General features: G+C 41.3%; 1 protein-coding gene across 4 annotated transcripts in view; it reads right to left on the minus strand.

Annotated features, from left to right (window-relative positions):
* Nucleotides 1-16,876, minus strand: part of LOC101470214 (gamma-aminobutyric acid type B receptor subunit 1) — a 129,277-nt gene that overhangs the window by 56,148 nt on the left and 56,253 nt on the right. For all 4 annotated transcript variants that reach the window (XM_076886117.1, XM_076886118.1, XM_076886120.1 and 1 more), the window contains 2 exons: nucleotides 12,031-12,165; nucleotides 213-383 (listed from right to left, as the gene is read on the minus strand). In XM_076886117.1, the coding sequence (XP_076742232.1) occupies nucleotides 213-383; nucleotides 12,031-12,165 (306 nt within the window). The remainder of the gene's footprint in view (nucleotides 1-212; nucleotides 384-12,030; nucleotides 12,166-16,876) is intronic.

Consider the following 16,876-nt stretch of genomic DNA (forward strand, 5'->3'; position numbering starts at 1 on the left):
TCTCACAAGCAATACTCCAACAAATTACTTTAAAAAAAATCCTCCATCAATCGCCAGGAGAGATTGCTTAAAGGTGTATAGCTTGGCCTGCTCATAAACAAACATTCAGAGGCTGGCAAGCAAGCAGCCAGGCTCAGGCCATAAAGCCAGGAGTGAGCAAGCAAGAAGAGAGAGCTGAAGACAAAAGAGTGATGAAGATTAAAGGTACTGACGGAAGTGAAGACTTCAGTGGTCTGCTGAATGGTGGCGATACGAGTCCACTTCCACTTCTTGAAGAGCTGCACCCTGGTGGGGTTGTGAAGGGTGGCTGACGGGTGCGTGCGGAAGAATGTCGGGAAACGCTGGCGGTTGGACAGGGCTGGTGAGCTGGAACCATAGGAGAGCTGCGAAAACAAAAGAAGCATAAAACAGTTAATGAGGAAGGAGCGGACGCTGTAGACGTTCAGGTGTAGCACCTCCTCGCTGGTGGCCATACTTTAAAGGCTCAGCGTTAGTATTTTGGCCTTTGTGATGCTTGTTTTTTTGAGCAGGCAACGACTACACAGGCACAAAAGAGTGCTAACAAGTTTAGGCTGCTAGTTTGGGCTGTCAGTGTAAGTCACAGACTTAATGCAGATGATAACTGAGTGATAAAAACCAGCAGGTCATGTTATTGTTCAGCTAATCCCATCAAAATGCTTCCAAAGGCACCAAGAGCACAAAGATAATTGAGAGGGCTTGTTGCAAGACAGAAAACAGAAAAGGCACTTAAAGAAATATATACTATATATATGGAAATTCTGAACATGCCAGTACGCTGTGTGAAATGTAGATAAAAATATAAATAAAATATAATAAACCCTGTACTCGCTATAGAACACAGAAAATATATCAGATTTTTAATATGATCTATGAAAGGGTATGGATAGATCCCAAAAACCATTCTGTAGATTTTTAGGGCTATAAAGTTTCGCATTTTAACGCTGGAGTCTGTACGAATTGTTGACAGCCTCAAGGGGCCATTAGACGAACTGCAGATTTTGACACGTCTGAAAGCTGGCTTTCGTTTTTCAGCCCTGGAAATTGGCGTTTGTGGAAAAAGAGAAAAAGTTATCTATTTTGAAGGTTCACCCAGTAAATAGATGTTCCTGTCCAAAGTTGTCTTTGATGGGCCGGAGAAGAAGGCCATTACAAAGAAAGAAAACCAAAAACAAATTCCCTACTCCCATTTTCTCCTTTTCTTACACACCCCCTCACTTCTTTAGGCTTTCCTATGGCTTATTAGATGTTGATGAACTCCATAATTTCATTTAAAACAAACGAACCACAAAAAACACACTAAATCACTCTTGCAGGGTTCTCCGTGCATCAAGTGCCATGAAACCAAGATTGCCGACGCCACGATTACAGACATATATTTAAAAATAATCAAATTATTCTAGTCTCAAAGCAATATGGACCTATATAATAAGAGTTCTCAGCCATAATACCTCAAAAAAGGCAGCGGGGAAAATGGTTGTTAGAAAATGTCAGTAGAAGTAGAAGAAAACTGTTCCTCTATCAATTAGTCTCACAGTGACAAGTCGAAATAAAATCCTCGACAGGCCTTCTTTAAAATGAGGAACCTGCCGTTTAGGGAGCCATTAAAGACACGAGCTGCCTCTCCTACTCTCAGCTCTCATCTCGGCCCCATTACCTATAGCTGTGAGATGTTCTCCACTGGGAGCGAGAGGGGGCTCGATGACTGATGTCAAATGTCATGTGCGATGTGGACTCCCCACAATAACAAATTCCTGTGAGGAAAGGCACGTAGACGAAGGCATCAATACGAAGGAGGAGAAACTTTACAGGAAGTGACAGCTGATCTGGGAGCGGTGGCGAAAGATCTGAAGAAAACCACGGGAGCTTTGAAGGATGACACATGCTCAGGTATAAATGTGATGGGTAACATACATACATGAGAATAAGCAACCATTGAGATGGAAGTTTAATGACAGCCACATATGTTTATTTTTTAAAGAATTTTTTAAAGAATGAATCCCTATGAGCAGCACTTTGGCAACAGTGAGAAGGAAAAACTCCCTTTTAACAGGAAGAAACCTCCGGCAGAACCAGGCTCAGGGAGGGGCCATCTGCCGTGACCGGTTGGGGTGAGAGAATATGGTTGGCCATAAACTATACTGTCAACATGAAGCAACAAAACAGGCAATGAACTGATCGTGCCTATCACTCAAAATAATGATCCGTACTTCAACTTCCTGTTCATGGCACAAAATGCTCTTTCATTACACTGAAACTAGTTTCTCTTGTGCCAATCCCAAATAAGGAAGCAAACTTGTCCAGTGAACAGAAGAGTAAAAACCGCATCAACATTCATGTTCAGCATGAAGAATACTTCGTGTCAGTGTGATAACCTTTATTTAACCAGGAAGATCCCATTGAGATTAAAAACCTCTTTTTCAAGGGAGACCTGGCCAAGATAGGCAGCAGCAGATGTCTCACAGTTACAGAAATTACTCAAACACAGGCAGCAACAACACACATGCAACAATAAGTGAAAGAATACAAATAAAATAAAAAATAAAATTCAATAAAATTCAAATAAAAAAGTCAGTTAAAATGACAATCAATCTAATTGAAACAGTTACATGTTATGGACTTGGCCTCAAGGATTCGTAGTTTAGATTTAAAAGCACTTAATGAAATGAATTCAGTCATTTTCCCTTCCTTCTGCAGTTTGTTCCAGGCCGAGGGTGCTAAATGGACAAAAGCTCTTCTACCAAGTTCAGTTCGGGCAAATGGAACAGAAAGCAACAAGTAGCCATGCGGACGAAGAGAATACCGACCAGCATGTTTCAAACATACTGAGGTTTGTAATATTTCCTACTGTAGGTTCCTTTAGCTAAGTGTTGATGGTTTTTGGAGCCATACATAACCATATCTGGAGTAGATGGCGTGGCTGTATCCATAAACTGGTGAAATCGTTTGGTATAAGCTTTCAGCTACAGCTGCTGGTGTGGTCCACTTTAAGCTTGGATGAACATTGCAAGGAAAATTCAGGAGATCACCAAAGTCGTTGTAAGCCTTCCTCACTTTGTCACCCACAAATCCAATCTCACAGTATGACTGGGGAATAAATCAGGGAATAATTATGGCCGTGATGACCAATCCTCTGCAACAAGCCTTGTGTGAATAATCACTCAAAATAATGATCCTTTAGTATCCTTCAATTCAGCCTCCTGTTCATCAGTGAACTTTCACATGTCTGTTAAATGGCGAGAAGTGAATGCAAAAGTCATTTGAGGCCTAGTGGTTTTTTGACGTGTTGCTGTTGAAATTGTGATTTTTTTCATGCAGTTATCACGCATCAAGGGAGATTCATTCAACCGAGGGCAGAGGGCCCCGTCTCAGAGGTTGATATCACAAAGCCTGGGCAAATAACACCAATGGGAAAAAATTCCAGACACGAATATCACTACACTTAGAAACAAAAAAAGTTCCTTATTTTATTCTCTTGTCCCTGGAGGTGTTGCAAACATAGTCTTACATTTGTGGAAACTTGCCTTAAATCTCTAGTGAAACTGACTTTAGCCCTTGATATCGACCCGGAGGCTGGCGGTCTGTGTAGAGGCACAGGCAGGACTCGGGTTACGAGACTAAAACGTAACCAGTCATATAAAATTGTCACCACTTTGGTATAACCAAACAAATTATAATGAAAAGAACTGTAAGGAAAACATCCACTTAAAGACCAGATTCAAATGCCACTCCTTCAGGTTTCTGACACTTGGCTTGTTGGTTAAAATCCAACCCTAACTATATCTGACTGGTTTGCTAGTGATCCAATGCATGCTAAATAGTAAAAAACTGTCAAAATTAGGTACAGAATTTATTTATATTATATATTATTATCATATTTATTCATACATTTGGAAATTGACTGATATTTATGTAGCTCTTCTACTCAAATCTACCTCTGTATATCTGGACCTGCAGCCAACTCAAACATGGATTGATTTGCATTGTGAGAGGAAAAACTGAGCAAAAGCTCAGCTTCTAACACTGTGACACCATTACAGAAAACACATACACATTAAAAGCTGTCAGATATATTAAATCTTCTTAACTGAACTTAAATAACCAGTAAAACCTTAAAATCCACAAGAGAAATGAATCGTTTTTCTTTGGTCAAACACAGGCCTTCTCCTGACCTTACATGGTAAATGGCCTGCATTTGTATAGCGCTTTACTTAGTCCCTAAGGACCCCAAAGCGCTTTACACTACATTCAGTCATTCACAAACACATTCATACACTGGTGATGGCAGTGTGTCTGTTTTTTTTTTTTTAACACCTTTTTACATCTTTAAAAAAGAAAGCTAACTGAGCGCCACTGTGGGAGTCAGCATATGATCGACGGCTGGACAGGTTACGTGTCTGTTCAGAGATTGTTGTGTTGTGTTGATCTTCTTAAACCCGTTTTTAATCATAGATTGTTGTCCATGCATGTCTGATATGAGTGCTACAGGATCTGTGCTGTTGTATGGTGAACTGTGGATGAAATAATGGCACAGTTGTTCCTTTACTGCTTGGAAACGTTTTTGGCCCTCAAATAACTACACATAGAGATCTTGTTGTACATTAATGAGCCCCAGTTAAGACTTTGTGAAGACTGTACCTGTCTATGAATTGACTTGTACTGCACCCCTACCCCTGAGGGTGTAGATGTAGATGAGGGACATAAAATAAAGTGGAAAGTTTGTTAATTTGGGTCAACAGAGCGTTTAATGTCATCAACTCAAACACTTAGAAAACCTGAAGTGTTTTCAGCTTGTTTTTGAAGGGGCTTCATTAGCACAGTGCCTGCAAGAGTGTAATAATTTAACTGAGGTCAAACCTAAGCTACACTCAACACTGGCAACACTCAAATAACTCTTCACCAGACATGAAAACAGTGACACGAGTGAAATGCAAAAGCTGCTGTGGCAGAAATAGACCCACGCAGCAGCACGCAGAGACAAGCAGAGTTCCACATCGAAGCTCCCCCAGAACCACAACAATATCTCTCAATTCTCACATCGACAGCTCTCTCGTAGCCTTGTAGCAGATCATTGCCCGTCTGTGGCTTACAGTACTTTTAGAAAGGAAGATAGGGGAACAAATGAACACTGTGCTAAAAGGAGCTGATGGAGAGACCCTCCTTGATCAGTGTCCAAAAACAGAGGTTGCGTTTGCCTCCCCAGCACTGTGATGAAGCTGTTTGACATGCGAGGAGGTTCCTGCAGGCAGAACGCATCCAGAAATAATTGAGTGTGGCGGTTAGGTGGTTGTGCCAGTGGTGGCGTGTAGTAAAGAGAGACAGATCCCTTTGTGTGCAGGGAGAATCGACTGCTCGAGTTGAGGGATTGAGGCGGAAATGAAGAGTGGGAGAGAGCCACAGAGAAAGCTAGAGAATGAAAGGAGGAAGGAAGGAAGGAAGGAAGGAAAAAACTGGGGTTGTAATAGAGCAGCCCAGCTCCAGGCAGAGACAGACAAAGAAAGGAGAGAGGCGAAGAGTCAGAAAGTGGAAAAGAGTCTTTAACGACGAGGAAAAAAAGGGTGGCAAACTGAGAAAGCCCAGAAACGAGAAAGAGGGGCAGATGCCAACCGCTAGAACTGATTGTTCTCGATGACTAATCTCTGGATGAAACTTCAATTATGGGACAAAGCTAATAAGCAGAGCGCCGTGAGTGACAGAGAGGCAGATCAAGAGAAGAAAGAATGAGATAAACAAAATAAACTGAGTGATGAAGGCATAAAAAGCTGAAATGCTTTCAACAAAATCACAGCAGCAGAAGACAGCAACGGATCTCTCACTCTTTTAAAGATCTGGGTTGTGTTTAATACTTGTCATAAATACTGTACGTATATTATGATGCTGTATTGAGGCCAATAAATATTCTTTGTCATAGACAGCAGCGCAGCTGTCAGTCTTGTAAAGTCTCAACACTAATTAAAGATCCTTTCTGAAGTCTTTTAAAACTGCGTTTGCAGTGTTCAGCTGCACAAAGCAGAGAGATAAATGGCAGCGTTGTCAAGGATTTTATCAGCTTACAGCCCTCTCCATGCTACGCAGAACCAAAGTTCACCACAGAGACAAAGGAACATGGGACAGCATTGTCTTTTTAGCCTGTTTGTTTGGCATCTGGCTCTCGTTCTCTGCAGACAAACTGCTGTAACAGAGCCTCTTTTGTTCGCTTCTGCGGTCCGCGCTGTTAATTTTGCTAATAAAACAACTGGAATGGGATTTTTTCCAGGATTGAAAAAGGAAGCCAACACAAAAAATGGCAAACATGCAGTTCGTCACATGACCACTTGAGGTTGGTCCCAAAAGCAAATCAGTCTCCACAGACTCACACATTTTAAAGCCAGATTTTAGCATTTTGGCTAATACCATGTTTATAGTTTCGTAGCAAGAACCTGCATGGATGCAACACAAACACACACATATCTGCTAATTAGTGCCCAGTAACAGAATAGTAAAATATTTGAATCAAGAGCGAAACACGCCTTTCTTGTACAGGCTGCACCATAAAGCAAGTCGTAACATTAGTCGGATAATTCCATTAAAATGCTTCAAAAGGCACCAACAGCACAAAAACAGTCAAAAGGTCCAGTTCAGTGCTTTCAATTAGTGGAGGTGAGGCAGAGCAGAGAGCTATCAGCTGCAGCTGCTTGTGCTGGCCCACCTGTCAAAGCTGCTATTCCCCTGCGCCTTCAAGTTTTAATACAATGGTTGAGCTATAAAATAAATTCAGTCTCTGTGTAGTTGTCACAAAGTTTAGGTCTAAGGATTCAAACTTTTTTGTACCAGGCTCTAAAAATGCGACATATTTGGCCATTTTAACATGAGAGTTTGGGAACTGACTCGTTTACAGTAAGTGACTCTACATTGACTTAATGATTTAGCCCGAGATGTTCCTGCTTAGTGTGAGCTGATTACTTAGCAGCCCCCTGTCTGCTCATGTTTACAGCCTGGTATGAGCCAATGCAATCCTTTAGAACAGTCCTATGGAGGGTGAGTCTAAATATAATCATTCATAGCTCCAAAAAAGAAATGCTGAAACTTTGAAACTGGGCTTCACAGCGCTAAATTTAGTGTTGGCTTACAGAATAACACGACTGATTTGGCTATTTAAGAATTTTCTAGATTTTACCATTTTAGCTAAACGTGTGGGATCGTTATTTGCTGTAGTTCTGTGATCAGGGAAATGTAAGGTACAGGTGTGAAGGCCAAAACATCCAACAGCATATTTGACAGATGAAGCTCTTCGATGCTGAGCAGCTCCTTTACATCTTCACACCTTGCTGTTGCTAAAACCTTTTTCCAAACTTGTGCAGGCTGGCAGTGGACACAGTTACTGTTTACAGCAGTTGCTTTAGCTAACCATCTACAAACCTCTTTCAAATATAAGCCGATTCATTATTTGCCGGAGATGCTGACACAGTGCAAAGCAAGTTGGCATGTTACTAAATATTTTTGGCATATATCAATACATTTCGGAAAAAAGGTACACCATTAAAAGTACGCCAAATCAGCTCTTCAGAGTTCCTTTTTGCAAAGTGATAAAGAAATCCTTTAAATCAACGTTCACTCTAACAGGAAAGAGATTCAGGAAACTTAAATGACCAGTTCAGAAATGTTTTGTGCACAAACATGTTATTGCAGAGAACATAGGTAAAGGCTCACAGGACGTATCGCCACAGAGTCCTAAACAGCAGATAAACACGCCTCAGATTTAGGATAAAGCAGCAATCGATATCAGAGAGACGACTCTCAGAGGACACTGGATTGGTTTAAAAAAACATTAAGGGAACGCGTTGAAAACACATCAGATATTAAAAAGAAAATCAAAATCACGGATATCTATACTGGACTGGGTAATGCGTGAGGAGCGAAACGTTGCCATCTGTTTCCGAAGCATAAAATGAAAATGATCAACCTACCCAGCACCCACTGCACATTCTACATCTTACATGGATATGCCACCCTTGGCTCCCACTGACCCACCACCAAACAGGTCATGCTGAACAATGTTACAGGCAGCATAGCGTTCTCCGCAGCTTCTCCAGATCCTTTCACGTCTGTCGCGTGTGCTCAGGCTGAACTTGCTCTAATCTGTGAAAAGCACCAATGATGGATTTCAATCAATGGTGAAGACAGAGGACATCCAGCCCTCAGGCCACCCTCGTGATGTCTCTTTCTGTTTGGTCAGAGACATTCACACCAGTGTGTTCTGCTGGAGGTCTATTTGTAGCTCTGGCAGTGCTCATTCTGTTCCTCCTTACATAAAGGAGCAGATACCAGTCTTACTGATGGGTTAAGGACCTTCTATAGCCCTGCAAAGCTCTCTTCGAGTAACTGCCTTTCTCTTTAAATCTCCTTCATGCTTTTGTAACTGTGCTGGGAGACACAACAAACCTTGTGGCAATGACACACATTGAGGTGTCATCCTGGAGGAGTTGGACTACCCATGCAGCTTCTGTAGGCTCCAGGTATCACAGTAACACTGACTCTGTTTTGGCGGTTGTCTTATTGTTGCCCCTCTAGTGCACCTGTTGTTAATTTCATTAAAACCAAAGCAGCTGAAACCGATTAACAATGCCCTCTGCTGCTTAACTGACCAGATCGATATCTCACAGTTTAACTGATTTGATGTTATACTGTGTTTCTTTGATGTTTTTGATTCAGTTTTCTTTGTATAGCCCCGAGGCACGTCATACTGTAAGGTGAAAACCCTGAAACCTTTGTGAGCAGCGTATGTGGAACACAGCCTCAGACTTACAGACAACAATCACAACAATCACCAGGAAAATTTTCAATTTCAGTCAAGTTTGAAAGGTATAACATCGTGTACTTGTGGCTACAACACAAAACTAAAACATGACTCAAAAAGTCTTATAATCTGGGATATCGCATTAGAACATGCTTTATGTCATAAATCCAGACCTTTAGGTTCTATGACGCTGGTGTTCTCACTCCTTACATATTGCTCCAAATGGCCTTAGTTTAACTACTTATACTATTTTCACCCACTTTGCTGACACTGAAAAAACACGATGAAGCACTTTAATTACTATAAAACTTTTTACTATTATTCAAAACAGTTTTGTGTTTCTCCTGCTACTAATTATAGTGTAGGCGCCTGCTGCGTAAAACTAGGGAATAGCTTGGCTGAAATCCAACCAAACTACCCACACTTACTGCCACTGGAAAGGGAAAATGATTGGCTACATTCATGAACGACTGCAGTTTTAAAAGTCCAATAACAACTCAGTTTCATGACTGTAAAACACATAACAAGCTTCCAAAATGGAAGCACTAGTTGGATGACACCAGCACTCCTGAGGGGAAAATGGTGGAGAAAAAATCCATTTTGTAGGCAGCAAAGTAACAAAAACACAGAACGATATCCAGGAAATAAAGAAAAGGTTTTGTTTTATGGACAGAAGTCAGCAGACAGTTAGAGACAGATGTCAGGCCTCAGCCACTCAGAGGCCGCTCTGCAACCACCTGGCAACTCTCTTTAAAGTCAAATAAGAAGAGTGGCAACCAAATGCTGTCTATATTTTAACCTTGACAGTTATAGTTGTTGGTAGTTGCCTACTGTTGCTAGGTGAAATCAGATGCAAAAAAACAAAAGAGTGCTACATTGAAAACCTGCCTAGGTTGCTAGCAGGTTGCTAAGGTCGCCCATCATTGGTAGAACAAGCCGATTTGTCTACAAGCTCTCCCGAACTAATTGCTGAGCAGTTGTGAAACATGAAAAAGTTTCATGCAAGTTGGAAACCGAGACCTCTGCAATAAACACAAAAATGCAACTTTACTTTAAAGGTGAACAGTTTCAGTTTCAGGTTTGCATCCACTCCAAAGTTTCACTGCTGCTCAGTGAATACTTGGCAAGTTTTTGCAGACAAGTCAGCATCTTCCTTGCAAACTGTGGGCAACCGTGGCAACCTGCCAGTGACCACAGCACAGCAGCATATACCTGTTTACTAGGGGTGCAACGATATTCGTATCGATATTGAACCGTTCGATACAGTGCTTTCGGTTCGGTACGCATATGTATCGAACAATACAACATTTGTAATTTATTTTATCAACTTTCCTTCTGACGATGCTGTCTGTGTTGAGCGCTCAGTGAATCTGTGTTCGACTACTCCGCCTAGGCTGCACTGTCGAGCGCAGATCCACTGAGCGCTCAACACAGACAGCATAGTCAGAAGGAAGAGCGCAGGGCAAGCTAGCGAGACAGAAGTTAAGCTCTACTTGCAACAGGCAAATTGAACCTCATTCAGATCTGGCGTTTGGAATTATTTTGGTTTTCATGTGACGTATGACCCTGAAGGTAAGCGAGTCATGGACTAAAGTAAAACAGTATGTTGGATGTGCCATGCAATGCTCAATTACATTGGTGTGAACTAGTGTGTTAGCGCAGTTAGCTCGTTAACGTGTTGGCCGTCTAGCCCCATGCACGGAGCGATCGGCGGTAGCTCGTTAACGGAGATTTGCCGTGTTGTGGCGTTAAGGTCATTTCAACGAGATTAACCTGAAAGCACTAGTGGGAACACAACGAATATGACTGCACATTTATGCCGACATCATCCTAGTGCAAAGACAAGTGGAAGCAGACAAAAAAAAGCAAGCATGCTACTAACTTTAGCCGAGTCATTTAGACAGCTGTTAGCACATGATTCTCCTTATGCTGCTGAGAATATAGCCCAGAAGAAGCGGATAGTATAGCTTTTATTTTGGAAAGAGCCATTTCTCTGTAATAAACTCTTTTCCAAAGATGAGTGATTCCTCAATCAGATACAGGGCTTGCAATATCGCTAGCCCGACGTCCTGGAGCTAGCGATTTTTTTCAGTCGGGCTACCAAAATCTTTCTCTTCCCTGCCCGTCGGGCTATTGTAGGAAGGAAAATATATGTCAATGCTTTTGCATTCTTTCAGAAATGTAGCTGGGTAATTATGTCATTGGCATCGGTGAGCCACTGTCAATATGTGACATATTGAAGTCGCGTTTGAATTTGCGCTTGTTTTTTTGCTTTCACTTTGCAATCGTGCGAACTGTGTATAGAGAGCGACAGCACTGATCTGTGAGTGATGATAATTTGTGCACCAATTCCTCTGACATCGTCTTATTAATCGTTAGCTTACTATGCAAACATGACAAGTGAAATCTCCCGCAGCTTAAACATGTGAGAGGTTGATCGCGCAGAGAATCGCTGAGCTTATGTGAGTGTGTGTGTAAAAGCATTTCAGTTCTGCTGAGCCAAATAAGACAGGTCAGGGTGAAGAAGTGACAGCCAAAGAAAAGCTTACCACAAAACGGAGAAGTTATGACAAATCAGACTATAAGGCAAAAAGAAAGTGCAGCTTTATGGTTTCATGGACAAAAGAATTTCTGTGGCTGCAATATGACAAGCTAAATAACCAGGGCTGCACATAAGTGGTCCGCAGGTGCGCATTCGCTGTCAAAATAAAAAACACGCACAAGGGTTAGGGTTAAATTTAAAAACTGTACTTTTGAGTTAAAATATATATTTATAATTTTAATAAATGACAAATTAAAAAGGCATGAACATTTTTTTGTATCGAAAAAATATCGAACCGTGACACCAAAGTATCGAACCGAACCGAACCGTGAATTTTGTGTATCGTTGCACCCCTACTGTTTACCACTAATTCACCATGTGACTGTCTACAACCAACCAGCCACTCAGTGCCTTATTATCCTGCTGCTAGGCCTGTGTGACCGCTTGTTAACAAGATTTTAACAATATATCAAATATTATATATTTTAATAATATTCAGACTCTTATGGAGTAAAGGGATATAAATAATAATGGACACATATTTGGACGTTATGTGCACATCACGAAAGTAAATATGGGCAAATTCTACTTTGGCTGTTATTATGTGAAGAGATTTTCAGGTTAAGCCTCACGTTTGTATGAAAAATGTAAACATCTGGAGTAAAACAGGAACAGCGCGAAGGAAGACACTCACCACTATGAGGTTCCACATGCGAGCTGCTTCAGCCACTAACGTGGAGACGCCACTGCAGCCAGGCATCAGGACGATCTTGATAGGCTCGGTGTACAGAAGGTCATACAGCAACTTTGTAGCTTCTCCTGGGTCGCACTGGAAGGACAAAAACGACAGAGTGAGCTTTAAATGGATCGACACAGAAATTAATTAAGTCGAGACAGAAGGTGATGCAGAAAAAAACTGAGGCGATAAGACTGAAGGAGACAGATGGAAAAAAAGAGGAGCGAGAGGAAAAAAAAGAAACAAATAAGCAGTGGAGACTGGGAGATGGAGGCGTCTCTAAATAGAGTAAGAGAACAGAAGAGAGCAGATAAAGTAAAGGGAAATGACATCGAGGCAGTGGAGTCACAAAAAGGCCAATGCAAATGTGCGTTGAAAAGACAAGTAGGAGAAAGAAAAGGACAAGTCAGGGAAATGGAAAGAGCAGCACAAGAAAGGGTCACGACAAAGTAGAAGAAAATGGCACCAAAGTAGCACAGAGCAGTAAACAAGCAGATGCAAATTTGAAGAGAAAAGATGAGCTGCAGTAAGAAAGAAAAATGCATTATCTGCAGAGTTTCACAGCATCCATACAGCCCGCATCGCCGTGTCTCATCAACACGCGCCGCGCCGCTGACAGATCAGGACATTAAAAAAAACAAGAAAAACAGGCAGAAACAAAGAAAAGCGAGCACAACGATCACAACGGCAGCCATCACGAGCCATTACAAACCTCCAATAAAGTCATTTACAGCGTGTCTAGGTGGCGAAAGTGTGGCTGAATGATCCATCACCACTCTGTCAGCCACATTACAGACGTCTGCACCACACTGCTCATCAGAGTCACAGTTAAACGGGCCTGACACATCTAATGATTCGGCATGGAAGAAGAGATATGGCTTTCAAATACAAACACACACATGCATGGCTAAAAAAAATACACTCTAGATGAGTGTCACAAGCAATCGAATTGCAGATGGTGATGGCAACAACCAATAAAGATCCTAATTGGGGCGTTTGTCTCGATGGCTGAATTGTCTCGTTGAGGCAGCCCTGTGATTTTTCTGAAGTGGTAATCACCAGTCGAGACTCAGGAATGTGAAATGGCCGGGCTTCTTGTTGATTGATGTGTTTTCCATTAACTTTAGATTGGGTGGAATTACAGTGGTTACGTTTACATGCAATTAAATAATTCAATCAGAGCCCCATTAAGCAGCTCTGACAGCCAGACTTCTGACGTAAATGTTGCTGTATGATTTCCTGGATTGATCCTAATCAAAGGGGGAACTTCAACCGCAAAGACCACACAAAGACATTTAAAAATGCCATCATGACGGTCACTGCCCACCCTAGACAGCCGAGATCACTGCCTCTGTCACGACTCCTCGACTAGGAGCGCCGCACGTTTCTGTTTGTGTCCTGTAGGATTGATCAAAGGCACTATATAAACATAGTCACCATGGAACCATAAGATCTATCAACGCCCATTTCGATGCCTTGGTTTTAGCTTTATGATACCATTATCTTATATGTGTGAAGGTTCTCAGTCATCCAGGTCATCGTAGTAGGACCTTTTCCTTCCAAGCTCCTTAGACTACCATTATCTTACTTTCTGGAGCCAGAAGTCACCATATTTGAAGGCAGAGTGCCCAAACTTTTGGTTAGTATAGAGAGTCCAAAAGGCTCCATGGGACAGACAGAACATAATACAAGAGTTTTGCTCACCAAACTGAAGAATTCATTTCTTGGATGAGTTGTTAGTACAAATAACTGTAAATAAGGTCAGAATATTTGTCAGTTACTTGGATTAAAAACGTTCTGACAACATGAAAGAAATTTAGAGGTCCAGTTTAGTGACTCGAGTTAGCTGAGATAAAACCAAGAAGGCAACCACCTGTCAATCAGAGCAACTACACCCCTACAAAAACAGAATGGGCATGTTAGAAAATAATACAATTAAAGTAGTTATAAATACTGAAAAGTGGCTACTTTTTTTCTGTTGCAAAGTCCGACACTTAACCATGAGGAGTCCACGAGGAGACTGATTTTTGGCGCACATAGGTGTGCCATGAGAAATGATCAAGTGTGCCATGGAGATAATCACGTTTCACCTGATTGGTACGCTAAGCAACCAGTGTGAATAACGGGCAGAGCAATTACATTCTCTTCCACTAGAGGGCAGTATAACTACCTGCTCTAATTAAATGGGTTGCCAACTGTCAGTAAGACAGAAGACGAAGAAGAAATTACATGGTCATGCTGCAAGTGAGACAACGCAGCGTGTAATAGTAATAGATAAATATTTGAAAAGTAGTTAATCTGACCTGGAGAAAATTCCGACCCAGATGAAGGCCCAGCGTGAGCAGTGGTCGGAAGAAAGACAAAAAAGGTATATAACTGGGCGCGGGGAGAAATTATGCTTTTTGTGACATTTGTGTTTGGTGGCGTGACGTGTGATTCTAAAGTGAAATGTGTGCCGTGGCTCCAAAAGGTTGGGAAACACTGCATTATTTCATGGTTCCTGTGCTTTATTGTGCCATGAAATAATTTAAACTGTCACTGCAGCTTATCAACACACCTTAACATCTGACTGGTTACCCAGATAACAGACTCATGGTTGGGGGTGGTGTGGACTTGTGGCAGCCAGGTATCCAAGAATGCATTTCAAACTACATCACAAGCAGCAGTGGCGGGAGCAAAGCACCAAACTGCAAGTAAAACGTTGAAATCCTACAATAAATACACTTTTAGGAGTTTTAAGGTGAGAACATAGTGCTATAAATTTCAACTATCTCGTTGATTTGCTGAGATAGAGCATATTTACAAAAATTCTCCAACATTTTGTGACATGTCAGGTCCCATTAGGCTAACAGCCAGCTCATCTCAGCGATCAGCTGATCGGCCAATCGGAGCTCATGATGCTTGCTGAGAACAGCCTGCTCCCAGAACACTGTTTTCAAAACCCCTCACCTCTCACTCGGGGGTAAACACAGGATATAAATCACAGAGATGATATCTAACCGGTGATGGTTTGTTCATTTTCAGATTAAAGGTAAGCTTCATAACTGGATCGTTTTAGTGAACCATGATGCACCACTGGAGTGTTGTATTCTATTTTCAACAGAATCATTTGCTTGTCTTTATTTCATGATGTTCAGATGTGTTAAACTTGTTTATGACACCTTATTTTCCAATAAAACCAACATTAAAAATATTTTAAAACAGAGAGGAAACTGAGCATTTTCACCAAGAGCAGAAACATCTGGACTTGCATATTGATGATGTTCCTGAAGAGTAATGTCAGGCCTGTTCCAGAGATGATCAAATTATTCATTTTTAATATTTATCCAACTGTATTCTAAACACCAGCTGCCTATTATAAGTTATAGAAGTCTACTTGAATTATTAGCTCTGTGTGTTTTTTTCTTTGATGAGCAGTGAGTGTATAGATGCATAGCGACTGCTGAACTGTCGCTTGAATAATCAGTAATATTGAATTTAATCTGCCGGTGTACACTTCTTTACCTCATCCAAATGAGTCCAGTGTTTATGACCTTTTAAAATAATTTCACATTAACGGCCCTTTTATAGCTGAGCATCTTGCCAGAGGGCTTTTAAAAACGTGTGTGTGTTTGGAAAGAACACAGGTAATTAGGTCTCTTATGTGCTACTTTCATCGTAAACATTAATCATAAAACGCAGTAAAGTAAACAATGAAGCTGAGCAGATGTCGTTGAGTACGCTGCATCCTCCTGTCCTCGGATGTCTGGACTCCTGAGTGTACTGGTTCAATAGGAACTAACAAGTGTGCAATACAAACTCTGAGAAATACCCACTGCGAGCCCGGAACAAATCAATGTTTTTGATTAGGTCAGTGTTTGATTAGGCCCCGCCCCTTGACTCTGATGGGTGGTGTTGACAGAAGCACAGAATAATTAATAATAGCAAAACAACTGCTTATGTTTTTAAATCAAATTGATATTTTTAATTATTGACAAACAAACTGATGTGTTTATTTTTAGCCCTCCATGAAAAACACAATTCCAAAAGATGGACGGGCTGGGAGTAGAAAGCAGTGCAAACTCCCACTGTGGATCCTGTTTGAGTGGATTTGTAAGACCTCTGAATTAAGCTGGATTTTGCCGTTTATCTTTGCAGAAATTCTGTTACTTCATGACAATATTGACCAAAGCCGAATCATTTCAGTGATTAAAGTTTTCAGGCGAATGAATGAGTGTGAAATTGCTCCCTCAGTCTATCATTATTTGGTGGGTTAACACAATTAATATTGACGTGGTAAACAGCTTCACAACATTTGTGTTATTTAGGGTAAGTGCTTGCTCAAAGGGAATTGTCGGGTTTCTCACGGTCATGTAAGGCACTGACCTCACTTTGAGTGCATAACTAAAACTGAACTGAACAGAAACAGCCAAGCCTGTGCAATGCAACGCAGACAGGCTGCAGGTCTTCTTTCCCATCAATCACCATACCTGCTCATTTCACAGATCACTTCAGCTCACTGGGTGAAATCAGCTGGATACAAACCACATGGTTCTCAGCTCCTCATAAAAATAACTGTTGCCTTATCTTCATATGAAGAAGATTGACGCCTTCAGCTTGTTAAACAGTGTCTTTCCCGAAGGTTGTTTGTGTTCTCTGTCACTGTGGCTGTGGGCTGGCTGCATGCTGAGGAGAAGCTTGTTAGTTTTCTTGTGTTACAGTGTTTTAACTTCATTCTGAGCAGTAATTCACCGCCCACGCTAATTATCTTTGAGTTATTTCATCAATCTGTCCTTACCACAGCACATTACACGTTTAATAACGG

The sequence above is a fragment of the Maylandia zebra genome, linkage group LG1, assembly GCF_041146795.1.
Source record: "Maylandia zebra isolate NMK-2024a linkage group LG1, Mzebra_GT3a, whole genome shotgun sequence".
In the NCBI taxonomy this organism is placed as follows: domain Eukaryota; kingdom Metazoa; phylum Chordata; class Actinopteri; order Cichliformes; family Cichlidae; genus Maylandia; species Maylandia zebra.